This window comes from Mustela putorius, unplaced genomic scaffold (assembly GCF_011764305.1).
Source record: "Mustela putorius furo isolate JIRA1106 unplaced genomic scaffold, ASM1176430v1.1 tig00004007_pilon_pilon_pilon, whole genome shotgun sequence".
NCBI lineage: Eukaryota > Metazoa > Chordata > Mammalia > Carnivora > Mustelidae > Mustela > Mustela putorius.
In genome coordinates this window covers 13,213,575-13,230,102 of record NW_025422145.1, presented here as the reverse complement: position 1 = coordinate 13,230,102, position 16,528 = coordinate 13,213,575, and the positions used below count along the sequence as shown (strand labels likewise).

Here is a 16,528-nt window from a genome sequence, read left to right as displayed (position 1 = left end):
CCGTTTATGTTCTTCCCAAGAATGGAGGCCAAGTTGGGGTAATGATTTTTTATATATTACTCTGTTCGACCTTGATACATAAATACCCACCCCCATCTCTGCCCTGGAGCATGCCAGGCGCAAGGTGCTTAGAAAACAGAGACCTATATAGATTTAAAACAGCTCTGCCTCACCTGTCCCGCCACCCACCTGGGGTCCCTGGCACCCAAAGCTAGCCCCTGCTCCCAGTGAGCCTTTGCCCAGCTTCCCGGGGCAGGGAGGGCACCAGCCCCCTCTGGAAGACGGGGCCCTGGTGCTACGTTGGCCAGAAGAGTTACGTGAACCAGAGGCCACTGGCGGCCCCCTTCGCCCGCCCTTCAGGTCCTTCGGAAGAGATTGCTCAGGAAGCCGCCGGCAGACCCAGGGCCCAGGCGCAGCGAGAAGCGCGGTGCAGCGCGACGCGGGGCTGATCCGGCCGTACTCAGCTCCTTCTGGCGTTGCGAGCGCAACTGCTGGCCGATCACCACCTGCATGTCGTCCTGCGCCGGCCCGAGGAGCGGGTCAGCGCACTGGCCCCGCCCCTGCCGGTCTCCCGCCCTTCCGGTCCCGCCCCTCACCTGCCAGGCCTCCAGCTCTTGCGTCAACGCCACCTTCTGGCGGATAGTACGAAGCAGCTCCCGAGAGAGCGAGTCCCTCTCCAGAGAGACGCGGCTGAGCTCCAGGGACAGTTCCAACGCTCTGCCGGCAAGAGGGGCAAAGAGTGGGTCCGAGGGCGCTCGGGCGTCAGGGAACGGGCGTGGCGAGACGCCGCTGCACCCCGACGGGAGTGGTGCTGCTGACACCGAAAGCAAGGTCGGAGGGCTCCTGGTGGGTGTGGGGATAACTATATCACGTGGCGGGGGTTGAGGGTAGGATTCGAAGGCCCAGGGTGCCTGAGGGGCTGTGGTGCATGGTGGCAGAGGCTCACTTGTTCACAGCTTCGTCCCGATCCGAGAGGGCGCCGCTAAGGGCCTCCTCAGGGTCCTCCTGTGTTCGCAGCTCCTTCTGCCTTCGCAGCTCCTCCCGCAGGGACAGTATCTCTGTCCGCTGCAGCGTGATCTGTGGGCAGGGGAAGGCGAAAAGAAGCAGGTGGGTCGCCTGGGTCTCCCAGCAGCCAGGGCTTCAGGTCTCCAGGCCCTCCCTCGCCTGCTCCACAAACTCTCTGGGCAGCTGCGGCCAATGTGGAGAATAATCTGAGCCCCCGGGCTGGTGCAGGATGGGGTGGGGGCAGGGTGGTGTAAGCGTGCAGAAGGGATGCTGAGAGAAGCACTAGGAGGTAGGGCTGGGGGGGGGGGGGGGATTGCGGCTTAGGAAGCCCTCCTGGAAGAGGTGGCATACAGTCTGACTCTTGAAGCATAACTACAAGCTTGTTGGGATGCAAATAGATCCATGTAGAGGGGGAATTAGTGGGCAAAGGCTCAGAGGTGTAGATGGGCAAGAGAAACTGGCCTGGGGAGGGGCTCTCCATCCACTCTCGCACTTCCACACCTCATCCTGCAGCCGGGCCACTTCGGCCTCCTTCTCCTCGAGTATCTCCCCTGGCCTCAGGGATGCTCGCTTCTTGGGAGGCTCCAGGCTTTTCTCTTGGGCTGAAGGCAGGTGGCTGAATGTCTCTTGGATCTCAGGGGACAGAGTGTTCTGTTCGCCAAAGGAATCTGTCAGTGAGGTGTCGGACCTTCTGGGGAAAGGAGGAGGGGCGGAGTCTGCATGGCACGTGGGGGCTAGTGGGTCACGAGCTCACCGGGGCGTCTCTGCATCCATCCGCTTTCTGGTCCTGGTCGCCGTCGAGGCTCTGAGCAAGCTCGGACTGCAGTGAGGCTACTGACACGTCGGCGTCCTGAAGGCGCGACTCCTCCTCCAGCTCCGAGACGCGCCTCTGCAGTCTCCGCAGCGCGCTCAATGCCTCCCCGGCCTCGGAGCGCGCGCGTTCCAGCTACGGAGGGACAGACAGAAGGGCAGAAGTGTGGTCAGTCAGCCAGGGACGCCCTGCGCCTTCATCCCGCCGCCGACCTACAGGGGGCGCCGGCGCGCCGCCCAGAGCCCGCAGTCCCGCGCGTCGGAGCACCCCAGGGATCCTGCTCCCACCCTCGGATCGCTGGGCGGCCTTGGACCGCGCAGGTCCCCTCGGCAGATCCCAATTTCCTCCTCTATAATGCAGGGTGCGGACAGGTGCCCTGGCTTTAAAGTTTCCAGTCCGCCTCCCCCCAGCCCCACCCCATCGGGTCACCTGGTGGGCCCCGCCCCCTCCCCGAACCGGTCGGCCTGCTAACTCTTCATCCTCGATGCGTTTATTGACCCTTCTAACCCCGCGCTGTGCTGAGTGCCTCACCCTCCCCTCGGCTCTTCATCATCCCCATCCCATCTCACAGACAAGGAAAGTGAGAAGGGATGTTGGGATCCGGGCCCGCGTTATTTCACCACAGAGTGCACGCTCCTGAGAGCTCAAACATCAGGTCATTGCTGCCTCTTGTCATTTCCTTTTGTGCATCTCCACTGCCCCAGACCTGGTCCAAGTCCCCGTCATCTCTGGCCTCCCAACTGCCGGGCTCTAATGGCTTCTAAAGGCAGACCACCCCTGCTCAGTCTCCTTCCAAAGCTCCCATGTGCCCTTGGGCTAATGCCCAGGCTCTCTTGGCTCAGCTTCTGGGGCTCCCGATGACCCAGCTGTGGCCTCCTCTCCCTGGAAGCCCCGAGGCAGTGGCCCCTGCCCTGGTCAGATACACCCCCCCACCCCCCCCCCACCGGTCACCTCCAGGCTATGCTCCCGCTTCTCACGCCGCATTAGCAGCAGCTCCTCGTGGGTGGCCCGCAGCCTGGCCTGGCCCTTCTCCACCTCCTCACGCAGGCCCCGGATCTGGGCCTCCAGGTCCTGCCGGCGGCCCTGCAGCATCTGGTTCTGGGGAGAGACCTCAGGGCTGGAGGGGGGGTGCCGGGCCAGCCCCAGATCACCCCCAGCCCCAGCTGGCACTCACCTCCCCCTGTAGACTCTCCAGCCGCGTCCTCAGCTCTGCTTCTGCCAGGACCTGAGCCTGGCACTGCCCCCGAAGTCCATCCACTTCCCTCTGAAGTTCCTGCTCGGTCTGGGAGGCCTGTTGGGGGTGAGGGGGAAGGCAGTGGAGCCCCCAGCTGGCCCTGAGCCTTGACCCCAAGCCCCATGCGCCCACCCCAACACTGGGACACAGACACCTGCCCTCCCTCTGTTAGGGACACAGGATCGGTTCTCCCACCTGGGCCAGCTGCTGGCTGAGCCGGAGGTTCTGCTCGCTGAGCTCACAGAGGGCCTGTGCCCGCTCACGCCCACTGTCCTGCTGCTCGCAGCGCTGCTCTCCCAGCTGGGCACGCAGGGCCTCCACGTCCCCCTCCAGCTCCACAGCTCTGGCCTCCCATTCAGCGCCCCGCACTGCCAGGCCCCGGCGGAGCTCATGGTTCTCCTGCTGCAGCCGCTGTGGGGGCCCGGACAGAGGGGTCAAGGACAGAGGGAGGGATGGGGGAGGGGAGGCTGGAGCAAACACACAGATGGACCCAGAGGGGTCTGGGGGTGCTGAGACAGATGTGGAAGCAAGAGGGAGAAGCAGGCAGAGAGTGAAAACCAGAGCCTTGGAGGAGGGGGGAGAGTGGAGAGAGGTTTCCAGGTCAGGCAGGAGGAGCTGATCTGGGACTGGAGGAGAGTGAGGATCCCTGATGCCCGCTCACCTCCGGCTGCTGCCTGGGCTTCTGCACCCGAGGTCGCAGGCGCCGTTTTTGGCGCCTGAGTCTGGCAGAATTTAAGCCCCGGCCCATGGCCTCACCAGCTGGTGTCCCAGGGGCTGTGGAGGCTCAGCCTCTGCTCAGCTCTTCTCCCCCAGCTCCTCTGGGCCAGCTCTCTCTAATTAACCCTGGCCAGCCCCGCCTGGGCCCCAGGCCTCAGCGTGCCCTCCCCAAAACCTGTCCAACAGGCGGGGGGACGCTTTTGTCACACCCAGCTGCCCGGCTTGGGGAGGCAGGCAAGTCGGGGGGCCAGCCTCTGGCCCCCACTCTCTATAAACCCTCAAAGCAAGAAGGCAGTGGTAAACGTATGGTGCTCCAGATATTAGGCACTCCGACCAGGCCCTGTGCTTGCGCCTTCCTGGTGCCATTTCAACCAGCCAATCACAGTTAGAATTGTCAGTGTACTTATTTTCTATATGAGGAGCCTGGGGGTCAGAGAGGTCAAATGCCTTGCCCAAGGACACACAGTAAAGCAGTGAGGCAGCAATTCCAACCCACGTGCACAAACTCTTAACCAAATATCGTGGGGGCAACAAGAGCTCTAGGGTTAAATCCCCAGGTTCAGGGTCCACTTGTCCTCGCTAGTGCCCTGCTGTGCTGCTCTCCTTGATTAGACAAGCTCTTTAATACCCCCTAGGTTCCGGCTCCCTAGCCAGCCCAGCAGTACTTCCTGAGCTCCTCCCACTGTGGGGTCTGGCTGTCTGCAGCACTGGAGACCACAGAGTTCCTAGCCTCTGGTAGCTTAGAGTCTAGAGACTCAGGTGCATGGACACAGGCTTGAACTTGGTCAAACTTGGTCGTTTCAGAGAGAGTGTGTAAGGGCTGTAAAGAAGCCCTGATGAGGAAGAGTGGGGTAGGCTGGGGGGTTCTTTAAAGAGAAAGTGACGTTTGACTTCACACCTAAAGAGCAGGATGGAAGAGGGCTACACTAAGGAACAGCACGTGCAAAGGTCCCAAGGGAACACGTGGGGGTTACTTGAAAAACTAAAAAGAGGTTCCAGGGGAGGACAGCAGTGTCACTGGCCGAGGCCCTCGAGCAGGGACTTTTGGGCCCTGGTGAAGAGTGTCATCATTGTAAGTGAGATGGGGAGCCGTGAGGGGATTTTAGGCAAGGACAGAAATGATCCGATTTGCAAGTCTTTTTTTTAAGTTGAAGTCTTTTTTTTTTTTGTCAGAGAGAGTGAGCCCAAGCAGACAGAGTGGCAGGCAGAGGCAGAGGGAGAAGCAGGCTTCCTAGGCTTCCTGCTGAGTAAGAAGCCCGATGTGGGACTCGATCCCAGGATGCTGGGATCATGACCTGAGCCAAAGGCAGCCGCTTAACCAACTGAGCTACTCAGGCATCCCCCGATTTGCAATTCTTGAAGATGCCTCTGGTGGCCCCATAATGGAGCATGGAGAATGGGCTCTGGGGGCAGGAGTGGAAGCTGGGCATGAGTGAGGAGGCAGCTGCAGGGCTGGGGCAGAGGCGATGTTGGCTTCAGCCAGCTTGGAGGCTGCAGAGACCCTGGGAAGCGGGTAGATTCAGAATCTGGTTTAGGGGGAAAATCCCTAGGGCTTGCACATGCGGGAGAAGAGAGGTCATGAGACGCTTGGGCTCTGGTCCTGATATGGGAAGTGGGGATGAGGACCACAGGTGATGGGGTCAAGATGCTCCACTTAAATGGTGACATGCCCACTAGGTGGCCAGGGGAGGAACTGAGGGACATGAGCTCCCCAGGTCTATCCTGAAGCAATGGTTGGGGCTCTATGGATGCTGGTCGGGGTTGTCCGGGGTGATTAGGGGCCCGATGTGACCCTCAGAATGGCTGTGTAGCTGAGGACAGCCTGGGCAGAGGGGGGAATTCTATGTTACATGTCTAGGAGAGAATTGGCCGAGATAACGCACAGGAAGGGCTTAGCCCAGGGCCAGGCAGGGAAGGGGTGCCCAGTAACTGGTGGCTGGGGTTGTGCCATCCCACTGAGTGGCAAGACCCAAGATTCAGAGAAGACCAGTGGCTGGCCCAGGGTCCCACAGCCAGGCAGAGGCCTGAACCTAGCTCCTGGCTTGTCCTCAACCACTGGAGAATCCCTCCAGGAACACGGGGCCCAGTGAACTGCTCTTCCGGGGGCCTCCCCCTGCGCACCTGTCTCCCACCTGCCCTCCACCAGCTCAGGCTGTCCCCTGTCCCACCCCGCCCCGGCCGCCAGCTCACTTCCTCTCGCTCAGAGTGCTGGGTGTTCAGTGTCTCCAGCTGCCGCTGTAGCTCCTCATTGCGCTCCAGAAGCATCTTGCCAAGCTCCGCGGCCAACAGCAGGTCCTTCTCCTTCTGCTGCAGCTGGAGGGCCAGGTCTTCGGGCTCCTCGGGCCCCGGGCCCCCTCCCAGGAACGAGTCCCGCCTTTCCAGCACGAAGGGGAAGAAGCCCTCATTGCCACTGGGGGAGGCACCTCCAGAGAGCAGCCCCGACAGGAAGCCTGGTCCTTGTGGGGAGCTCATGGTGGCTGCAGCCTCTGTGGGCACAGGAGGGTCAGTGGGGACAGGCAGCTGGTTGGGACTTGCCCCCTGCTGGTCAAGATCTGGCCTTGTGGCAAGGGCCTCCTTGGGCTGTGAAGGGTTAATGATCTGCGTCTTGGCCACCCAGCTCCGTTAATGTCCCCGGGGTAAACTGAGGCAGGGAGTACAAGGAAATAAGCTGCTGTTGACAGACATCCTCTGCCCCCAGGTAACTGTCCCAGTGCTCCAGGACCTTGCTGACCTGGCTCCCAGCCCCTCACCAGCAGGGAAGCTCTTTCTAGAAGCCAAGTTCTCAGAGACTCAGGACTCCAGAGGAGCTCAGCCTTTTCCCCTCCCAGAGTACAGGCCTTGGGAATTTAGGCCTGCGGATCCCTTCTCTTCTAGAAGCCCAGGACCCCAGAAGCCCAGGACCCCAGCCCCCTTCCCTCCCAGGTATCCTGGTCCTTGTTTTCCTATTTTCACAAGATCCAGGTGTTTTAGTCCCCATGCCTTGGAGCTCAGGTGCCCAGACCCAGTCCTCCCATTCTGGAGTGTTGGCCCCAGTTTCCCAGGGGCCCCAGGGCAGGCCCAGGGCAGGGCCAAGTAACAAGTTGTACCAGCAGACGGTGGGGCCACTCCAGGTTTCTGTTTACTTCCCGGCCCGCCCCTGGGGACAGGAGCCCGGTGGCGCTCTCCCAGGGCTGCTTAGGGCCCGGCTGATCCGGGGCTCAGAAGAGACACACCAGATTTCGCTGGCACCCTCCCCACCTCCAACCCTCTGGGGGATCCCCCCCCCACCCCTTACACACGCGCGCACACCCCCCCCCCACACACACACCTGTCCCTTCCACTCCAGGTGTCCAAGCCCAGCCCCATCCGCAGGACCCAGGTGTCGCAGTTGTTCCGGCCCAGCCGGGGTCCCGGAGTCTCCCTGAGGTGGCCCCTGTGGCCCCAACCCCGCTCTGGAGACCCGGGGGCGTCCCTTCTCCTCCCGCCTTCTCGCACCTTCTCGTACCGAGCCGCTGTTTAGCATCTCGACCCAGGCGTCTGGACTCCCAGCTCCTCGACACCCCCCACCCCGCCCCGCCCCAGGCGTCCGAGGCTCAGCGACCACCTACCTTCCTGCCCACGCCTCCAGCTTGTGCGCCCCAGGAGCCAGGCTCGACCACCCCACCCCCGGCGCCTTCTCGCGCCGACCCTGTTCTACCTGAAGCTCCAACGGCCCGCGTCCTCGGGCGCCCCCCAGGCTCTCACCCGCAGACGCCGGGCTCCCTCCAAGGTCCCCGCGGTCCCGGATCCCCTCTTCCGGAGGCGGCGCCAGGTGCCCAGCCGGCGCAGGTGAGGGGGCGGTGCCGCGGGCAGGACTGGGGCGCCACCTGGCGGCCGGAGTGGCCGGGCGGGGCTGAAGGAACGTCGCCTCCACCCAGCTCTGGGCACCTGCTCCGTGCCGCTGCCATCGGAAACCGTGGGCCCCATTAATTGATCACCTGTTGGGTGCAGATCCCACGCTGCACACAAACGTCAGCTCCTTTCCCCTCACAACTGCCCTGTAGGGTAGGACATTACTGAGAATGACAACGAGGACAAATACAACATACCAAGCACTCTGCTAAGTAAGCTCTTTTATGAGCGCAACTCGTTTACTTTTATGACATCCTAATGAAGCAGGAACTGCTATTGTCCTCATTTTACAGATGAGGAAGCTGAGGCTGAGGGGGACCCCTCATCACTTGCTTGGGGCTCTCCGTCTTGAGGTGGCCCAAGGCTGGACCCCATGCTCCAGTGCGAGGACAGAGGACTTGGTGTGGAGGCCAGGAGCATTTGGGGTGGGTCCAGCCCAAGGCCGCCTGGGCATGCTGGGTGATAAGTCTCTCCAGACTCCCAGGGCTTGCTGGCGGGAGGTCCAGGGCCTCCTGGCCTGGTGGGCAGGGACAAAGGGAGGGGTGGAACAGCGGTGTGCTGGAAGTTCTATCAACAGCAGGCTTTCTGGCGGAAAAAAAGAAAGGCCCAGTTTGTAGACTTGGCAATTTCGGAGGGTTAGTGATCCCTGCTTGGCAGATTTCGAGCTACCCCCGACATTATTGCGTGAGTGTTTGGGAAGGGATGTGCGCTACTGGCTTTTGTCAGCTGGGAGCAGCTGGGAGCAGGCCTCTGGCTGGCTGTCAGGACTCCTGGGTGTCGGGGGCCTGGGGCCAGCTGCCTGGGTCTTAGAGAAATAAGGAAGATGGGAGCTGGACCTCCTGACTTGTGGGAAAAGGGTTCAAGGACTCCTTGGAAGGATGGTTTAGGGGCTGGGATTGCTGGGTCCTGGGAAGGCTAGGACAAGGTTTCCTGCCAACACGGAGTAGGGGTGCCAGTTTGCTTTGCAAAGAGGTTTGAGGGTGGCATGGCCTAGCGAGGCCACCATGTCTTCCCACAGCACCCGTGACAACAGCCTGGTGGACTTTGGAGATGCCTCAGTCTCTCCTGGGTGCCACCATCTGACCCCTTCAATGCCTAGCCCACCCCCCACACACCCATATTTAGCACATGTTCCCTGAGCCCCGCCTTCTGCCAGGCAGGGGCTGGACTCACCTGGTGATAAGTGGGCAAGTCCTTCCTCCCAGGAGGTTTGAAGCTCTACCCAGGACCAGGGAGGGGGCAGAGACCTATAAACCAGAAATGAACTCATAAAGCAATACAGCAAAGGAGGTTGTCTCACAGACTCCAGCATCCATGGCTTCGGACCAAATTCCAATTTGGCCGTATGTTCTCTGGATGTCCCTGGGTCATTCAGCTGATGAACCTCTGCAGCCCTTAATTTCCCTGTCTGGACAATGGGGATGATAGCACTTGCTAGCTTCAAGGGTTGTGGGGCTTAAGTAAGGGTCCAGTCCTGCTGGTGGCCCTCAGCAGGGGCAGGGCAAGGGCACAGAAGTGACTCACCACCCATGTTCCAGAGAATCCCACAGCCACCCTCTGAGGTCATACCATTCGAGGACCAGAAACCAGCTCAGGGAGGCCGGGTGATCTGTCTGTGCCTGTAATGGGAGGCCCCCAGCCCGCCTTGCCTGGCGCTCAGCCTCAGTCAGTCTTTGGATGTTTAAATCAGTGCCCTGCTGCCTCTGGACCCAGGAATTCTGGCTTCCAGCTGCCCAGCCCCTTCCCTGCCCCTCAGCTCCCTTCCCCCAACCTCCCTGCTGATTCCAGCAGGAAAATGGATCCGAGGGGGGGGTGCAGAGTGTCCCCAGGAAGAGGCCTGGGACAGTGAAGGGAGGGGAAGATAAGCCAGCCCTTGGAGAGTCAGCCCTCTCACAGGCCCGTGCTCACCCTAGGACGTTCTCCCCCACCTTCCCCGCCACCTGCTGGGCCTCCTGCTGTGCCAGATCTTGGTTCCAAGGTCTCCTCCCTGGGGAAGACTTCACACACCTCACAGAGCCAGGGGCAGTCGACACTGGCATCCAGAGACCAGCAGATGCCCCCTGCTGTAGAGGCAACCCCATGGGAATGGCTCAGGTCCAGACCAAGGGGCCTGCAGGCTTTTATGACACAGTCTATGAACAATAAGAAGAATTGTTGGGAGCACTTTAACCCTCCGTATGAGACAGGTCACGCCGAACGCGCTGGTCGACAACTCGCTGTTTCTATTTAACCTGATGTTTCCAAGTTTCTTCCCATCTTTAAAAATAAAGCCGCCAAAAATAAAAAAGTCAGCTTTATGGAAGTAGGTATTTGTTTCCTAAGGCTGCTGTTGCAAATCACTACAACCTGGGTGGCTTAAGCAATGATTTATTGTCTCAGGGTTCCAGAAGCCAAAAGTCCAAAAGCAGAGTAGGGACAGGGTTCGTTCCTTCTAGAGGCTTCGAGGATGAAATCTATTCCGAGCTCTCTCTTAGCTGCTAGAGATCCTGGATGTTCCCTGGCTAGGAAGAACCCTGCTCCAAGCTCTGCCTGCCTCTTTACATGGGCCCCCCCTGGGTCTTCTCTATGACCCTGGGTCTCAGATCGCTCTCCACTTTCTCTTATAAGGACATGACTCATTGATGTAGAGCCCATCCTAAATCCAGAATGGTCTCATCGTGAAATCTTTCTTTCTTCGCTTATTTATTTTTTAATATTTTATTTATTTATTTATTTGACAGAGAGAGACACAGTGAGAGAGGGAACACAAGCAGGGAGAGCGGGAGAGGGAGAAGCAGGCTTCCTTCCTGCCGAGCAGGGAGCCCAGTGCACATCCCAGGACCCTGGGATCATGACCTGAGCCAAAGGCAGATGCTTAACGACTGAGCCACCCAGGTGGCCCGGGAATAGTTTTCATAGAATAAAACTCACCAAGTTTAGTATTTCATTTGATGAGTTTTTAACAAATATCTGGGGTGTAAGTGCTTCCACAGTCATGGTATAGAGGACTTTCTTCACCCCCAGCACGCCTCAAGCCTCTTTGCAGTCTGTCTTCTGTAGCTCATCCCTGCGACCACTGATCTGCTTTCTGTCACTATCATTTTGTCTTTTCCAGAATCCTCTCTAAATGGAATCCTGTCTAGTGGATGGTCTTTTGTGCCTGGCTTCTTTGACTTAGCGTAATGGTTCTGAACTCGTCTGTGTTGTATGTATTGGCGGAATCCATAGTTTTGAAAGTTTTCCAACCTCAAGAAAAATTGCAGGGATAATGTAATACCACACCGTCTCTATGGACTCACAGTTGCGAATGTTTTGCCCCATGTACTTTATCTCTCTCTTACACAGCACATACCTGCACACATTTTGCTAAACCATTGGCTACCTCAGCCGGCATCTCCTGAGGGCACAGATATTCTATGTAATCAGGGACCATTATCACATGCGACAAACCAAACAATAAAATAAGACACAATAACCTTACCTAATGTACAGCCCGTGTTCTAACGTTCCTGGTAATACCATTTTAGACAATGTGAAATCAAGGACCACATACTGCATTTAACTATCATTTCTCTTAGGTCTCCTTTAATCTAAAATAGTCCATTAGGGGTCCTGGGGGGCTCAGTCGGTTAAGCACCTAACTCTTGATTTCAGCTCAGGTCACAATCTCAGGATCATGAGATGGAACCCCCAGCCCTCCCTGTGGGCTTGGTGCTCAGAGGGAGGCTGCTTCTCTCCCTGTCCCTCTGCCCCTTCCCCTGTTCAAGTTTTTTTTTTTTTTTTAAGATCTTATTTATTTATTTGAGAGAGAGAGAGCGTGAGAGGGGAGAAGGTCAGAGGGAGACGCAGACTCCCCCCACCAGCTGGGAGCCCGATGCAGGACTCGATCCAAGGACTCCAGGATCATGACCTGAGATGAAGGCAGTCACTTAACCAACTGAGCCACCCAGGCATCCCTCCCCTGTTCAAGTTCTTTCTCTCACTTTCTCACTCTCTCTCAAATTAATAAACCTTTTATTTTTATTTTATTTAAAAAATTTTTAAAGATTGTATTTATTTATTTAGTTGACAGAGAGAAAGAGAGAGAGACAGCAAGAGAGGGACTACAAGCAGGGGGAGTGGGAGAGGAAGAAGCAGCACTCCACCACCACCACCGCCGAACAGGGAGCTGGATACATGGCTTGATCCCAGGACCCTGGGATCATGACCTGAGCTGAAGGCACACTTAGCAACTGAGCCACCCAGGCACCCAGTAATAAACCTTTTAAAAAATAAAAAATAAAATAAATAGTCCATTGTTGGGACCCCTGGCTGGCTCAATATATAGAGTGTGCGACTCTTGATCTTGGTTCGAGTGATGGGTTTGAGGCCCATGTTGGGTGTAGAGCCTAGTTTAAAAAATAATAATAAAGAAAGAAAGTCTGCTTGTCTTTTTCTGTGTCTTTCAGGACACTGATTTTTCTTTTTTAAGGACTCCATGGCTCAGTCAGTGGAGTGTGTGACTCTTGATCTTGGGGTTGTGAATTTGAGCCCCAACTTGGATACAGAGATTACTTAAAAAGAGAAACATCTAAAAGAAAAAAAAAAAGCACTCCAGGCAGCTGTTTTTCCAAAATGTTTCTGAGATTTATCCCCGAAGATGCATTTGGATACAGTTTGGTCATTGCCATATGGTTTTTCATCCAATGTTTATGCCCCAATTTATTTCTCTACTCTTCTATCAGGGAGAACTTAGCCTTTTGGCACTTTTTCAATGTTATAAACAACGTTCTAATGCACGTCGTTGTACACAGACCTCCATGGACACGTGGGTGGGAGTCTTATGCTGTTATCCATCTAGAAGTGGAATCAGCAGGGGGAGGTGTTCCGTCGTTCTCCTATGTGTAATGGCCATCCTGCAGCTTAGAAGGCTTCAAACAATGATCTGGTTTCCTGTTCCACAGCGTCAAGGGTGGGCTGGGGGCCGCTTAGGATTCTTACTGCTGGGCTCTCGCGCAACTGCACATGAATAGTGGCTGGGAAGTCTTCTCGGCTCAGAAGTCTTCTCGGCTCCTGCATCTGGTGCCCGGGCTGGACGTCTGGGTCACTGGATCAGCTGGGACCAGTCGGTGTTTCCCTCACCATGTGGCCCCTGCCTGTGGCCTGCAGGGATGTCCTCACAGGGTGTCGAGGCCAGACATGGCAGCTGCTTCCCCCAACACAAGGGTCCGAGAGGCCTGGGCGAAAGCTGCAAGTCTTCTCAAGACTCAGCCTTGGAGAACCTCAACCCCAAGGACCATCGCTTCTGTGGCATTCTGCTGATCAAGCCACTGGGGTCAACCCAGGCTGGGGGTCGGGGGGAGGTAGAGGGGGGAGGATTTGAGTCCACCTCTCAGTGGGAGGAGTAACAAAGAATTTGCAGCCATCTCTTACCCACTATGGAGGCTATGCTCTTTAGCTCCTTTAAATATGGCCAAACTGGTTTGCAAAGTGTAGGTATTAATTTACACTCTGTAATAAAGATTCTGACTCCATTTTTGATGTTTGATGGCTGACAGCCTTAAAGCTACACGCCTCCTTCTCCCCCTGTGCTCCACGTATGGGCAAGCCGATTAGAAGGCGCTGGCGCTCTCTCCGCAGCACTGGAGGGAAATTTAAAGCAGGGAAGCCCTGGCCAGTGTGTGTGGGCCTCCACCCAGCCTCCCCCTGCCCATTGCCATGATGAGAGCCCCTCCTTGCTCTCTCAAGCCATCTCAGACCTTCTTGGACACTGGCCCTGCTGCCCATGGAAACCCGCGTCATCAGTTGACCGGAATGTGCGTCGTCAGTCTTGTCACAGTGTCTTGGTATGAGCGGCCTCATCTGTCTTCACATCTGAATCCCATTTTGGGTGAAAACTTGACCCCCTAGAGGGGCAGCCACGAAACACACTCCTGACAGCAGCACGAGTTTCACCCGGCTTACGCCTGTCTACAACTTGACATCACCAGACGTTTAAATTTCTGCCGATGTGGTGGCAAACACGGTGTGAAATAATAGGGAAAAAAATGTGAGTGTGTATATCTCTGTATCTCCACTTGCCCCTAGGTGCTAGCACAAAGCTCCCCAAACCCTTGTAAATCAGGCTGCCAGGGACATGAGGTTTTTATTACAGTTGGTGTCATGGAAGTGGGATCTGACAGAATGGCCCTGACTCACAGAAATGTGGTTTGGGAAGAGAAAGGGCAAAACGGTGGGCAACGAGGAGACTCTAGTTCCTAGTGGCCACGTGGTGACCCACGTTATGAAGCAGGAGCTGTCGGGCACTCAGTCACTCCCGGGAAGGGCTATCTGTGGAACATAGCGATGGAGCCAACTTCCTGAGAGCTGGTTCATTGGAGCCCTATGGAAATGCAAACTATTTTGTATGAAAAAGACAAAATATTCAATCCCTTGCTTATCTGTAATAGTTAAAATGCAGTTAAAAGAGAATGCTGGGTCAGACCTCGCTGCTTCGGCCACTCGCCTAAAAGCCACTCCCCAAGGGAAAAGTGATCCAGTGACAGCAGAAAGGACCTCTGAGACCTCTGCTTGCCAAGGAGGTAGTCAGTGTAGGGGAAGAGCAAAACCGAGAAGCCACTGGAACCAGGGGCCAGGGCGAAGGAGTTGTTTCATTTCATAGATCATTATCATTAGCTTCCGAGGAGCCCTTACTGACTCTATTGGGAGAGTGACTCACGTGGGGCCTGTCTTGGGCTGTGAATGCTGGAAGAACATGTTTGGGTGAGTCAGGACCCACGGCTCCCTATTAAACAATCACAGATGGCCGCACACGATCCAGACCCACGGGAGGGAACAGCCAGCGTAGCAGATGGGATAAAAACCACTGTAAGGTCTGTTTCCCCCAAGCAGGTGGGCTGTCTGGTTCCTCTGTATAAATGCCAAGCGGAGCACCCCAGATAAAGCAGCTTATGTGCTCTCTAGGCCAGCCACGCAGGACTGGCTTCATGATGGACATTCACCCTCTGAATATGCTGGTTTCCCAGGTCATGGTAAAGGTTCTGGTTAAGGGATGACCTTTTGCACGGGGACCCCATATCACCCGCAGCTCCAAAATTGAAGGGCAGTTTGGGAAATCTTTTAGCATTTGCTGTCTCTGCTTCCTCTTGTGGGTCTTAGTAAAAATAAAAATGTGGGGCACCTGGCTGGCTCCGCCAGTAGACATGAGACTCTTGATCTTGGGGACATGAGTTTGAGCCCACGCTGGATATAGAGAACACATGAAATAAAAAAAAAATAGTGTTAGGTTAATTAATGAGAAAATGAGGAAAGTCAGAGAAGAGAGTCAAGAGGCTGGTCTGAGCAGGGTGGGAAATTTAAACAGTTATTAAAGAATAAGGAGAGTATGGGGCGCCTGGGTGGCTCGGGGGGTTAAAGCCTCTGCCTTCGGCTCAGGTCATGATCTCAGGGTCCTGGGATTAAGCTCCACATCACGCTCTCTGCTCAGCAGGGAGCCTGCTTTCCCCTCTCTCTCTGCCTGCCTCTCTGCCTACTTGTGATCTCTGTCTGTCAAAGAAAGAAAAAAAAGACTAAGGGAAGTGGAGTGATAGAAACAAAATAATGAGGAGAAAGAGAAGGGAGAGTAGAGTGGCAGGACACATCCCAGCAGGGTGGAAATCTTGAGATGGTTTTGTTGTTGTTGTTTTATTATTTTTTTAAATTATTTTTTAAAAGATTGTATTTATTTATTTGACAGACAGGGATCACAAGTAGGCAGAGAGAGAGGAGGAAGCAGGCTCCCTGGTGAGCAGAGAGCCCAATGTGGGGCTCAATCCCAGGACCCTGGGATCATGACCTGAGCTGAAGGCGGAGGCTTTAATCCACTGAGCCACCCAGGTGCCCCTGTTGTTGTTTTTCTAGATGGTTTCTTTTAAGTGGGGTGCATAAATGTTGAATTGATGGAATGGAAACAATGTGTCCAATCTGACACATTTGGACACATATATATACTCCTAAAACCCTTATGGTCATGGTGATATTCATAACTCCTCACATTAACCTCATGCCTCTTACCTCCCCCAACCCTGCCCAGGCAAGCACTGATCTGCCTTCTAGCACCATCGATTAGTTCACACTTACTGAATATGCGTGGGACCACGCAGGGTGATCTGTTTGGTTGCCTGGCTCTTTTTGTTTGTCTTCAACATCAATCTTTTTTTCACTGTGGTGGAAATACACAGACTGAAGCTTTGCCATCTCAGCTGTTTGGGTACTGCCAACATTCCCACTGTCCTGAAGCCCTCAACCCCATGTGCTCCCAGATCCCCCCCTCAGCTGCTCCAACCCAGACTGTGTCCCTATTAAATACTGACTCCACATGCTCCGTCCCTTGGCCCCTGGCACCTACCATCTACTCTCGGTTCCTGTGGTTTTGATGACACTGAGTACTTCATAGAAGTAGAATCTTTTTTTTTTTTTAAAGATTTTATTTAAATCTTTTTTTTAAATAAAGATTTTATTTATTTATGACAGAGAGACACAGTGAGAGAGGGAACACAAGCAGGGGGAGCTGGAGAGGGAGAAGCAGGCTTCCTGCTGAGCAGGGAGCCTGATGCGGGGCTCAGTCCCAGGACCCTGGCATCATGAACTGAGCGGAAGGTAGACGCTTATGACTGAGCCACCAAGCTGCCCCTAGAAGTAGAATCTTAAGAGTATTTGTTTGCCATTAGGTCTTTTTAGGTACAGTTCCTGTTGATTTAATTTTTTCCCCTTTGAGTGGGCCATACTTTCCTGTTTCCTTGTATGCCTTTTTAAAAAAGGATTTATTTGTTTATTTTAGAGGGGGGTAGGGGCAGAGGGCAAAGGAGAGCAGACTCCCCAGTGAGCACGGAACTCCACGCTGGGCTGAATCTCACAACACTCAGATCTTGACCTGAGCAGAAATCAGGAGGATG

General features: G+C 55.6%; 1 protein-coding gene across 4 annotated transcripts; it reads right to left on the bottom strand.

The window, feature by feature from the left end:
• Positions 1-33: 33 nt before the first annotated feature.
• BICDL2 (BICD family like cargo adaptor 2) lies at positions 34-7,593 on the bottom strand. Of its 4 annotated transcripts, none has more exons than XM_013055208.2 (10): positions 7,491-7,593; positions 5,958-6,253; positions 3,246-3,614; positions 2,991-3,107; positions 2,768-2,914; positions 1,760-1,951; positions 1,507-1,656; positions 947-1,077; positions 597-717; positions 34-518 (listed from the first exon to the last, which is right to left on the bottom strand). In XM_013055208.2, exons 2-10 carry the CDS (start codon positions 6,237-6,239, stop codon positions 357-359), a joined length of 1,671 nt encoding a protein of 556 aa, XP_012910662.1. In that variant the 5' UTR covers positions 6,240-6,253; positions 7,491-7,593; the 3' UTR covers positions 34-356. The 4 variants fall into 4 exon arrangements, with proteins under 4 accessions (XP_012910662.1, XP_012910661.1, XP_004750660.1 ...); XM_013055207.2 differs by having other exon boundaries at positions 7,355-7,556; XM_004750603.3 differs by having other exon boundaries at positions 3,246-3,461; positions 7,355-7,555.
• Between the last annotated feature and the right edge of the window lie 8,935 nt (positions 7,594-16,528).

Bases quoted from the DNA above. Each gene is read 5' to 3' on its own strand.
- BICDL2 (XM_013055208.2), bottom strand. From the start codon at position 6,239: ATGAGCTCCCCACAAGGACCAGGCTTCCTGTCGGGGCTGCTCTCTGGA. The intron at 1,952-2,767 runs GTGACCGGTGGG...GTCCCTCCGTAG, and splicing joins AGCGGGAGCATAGCCTGGAG to CTGGAACGCGCGCGCTCCGA. The intron at 519-596 runs GTGAGGGGCGGG...GGGCCGGCGCAG, and splicing joins AAGAGCTGGAGGCCTGGCAG to GACGACATGCAGGTGGTGAT.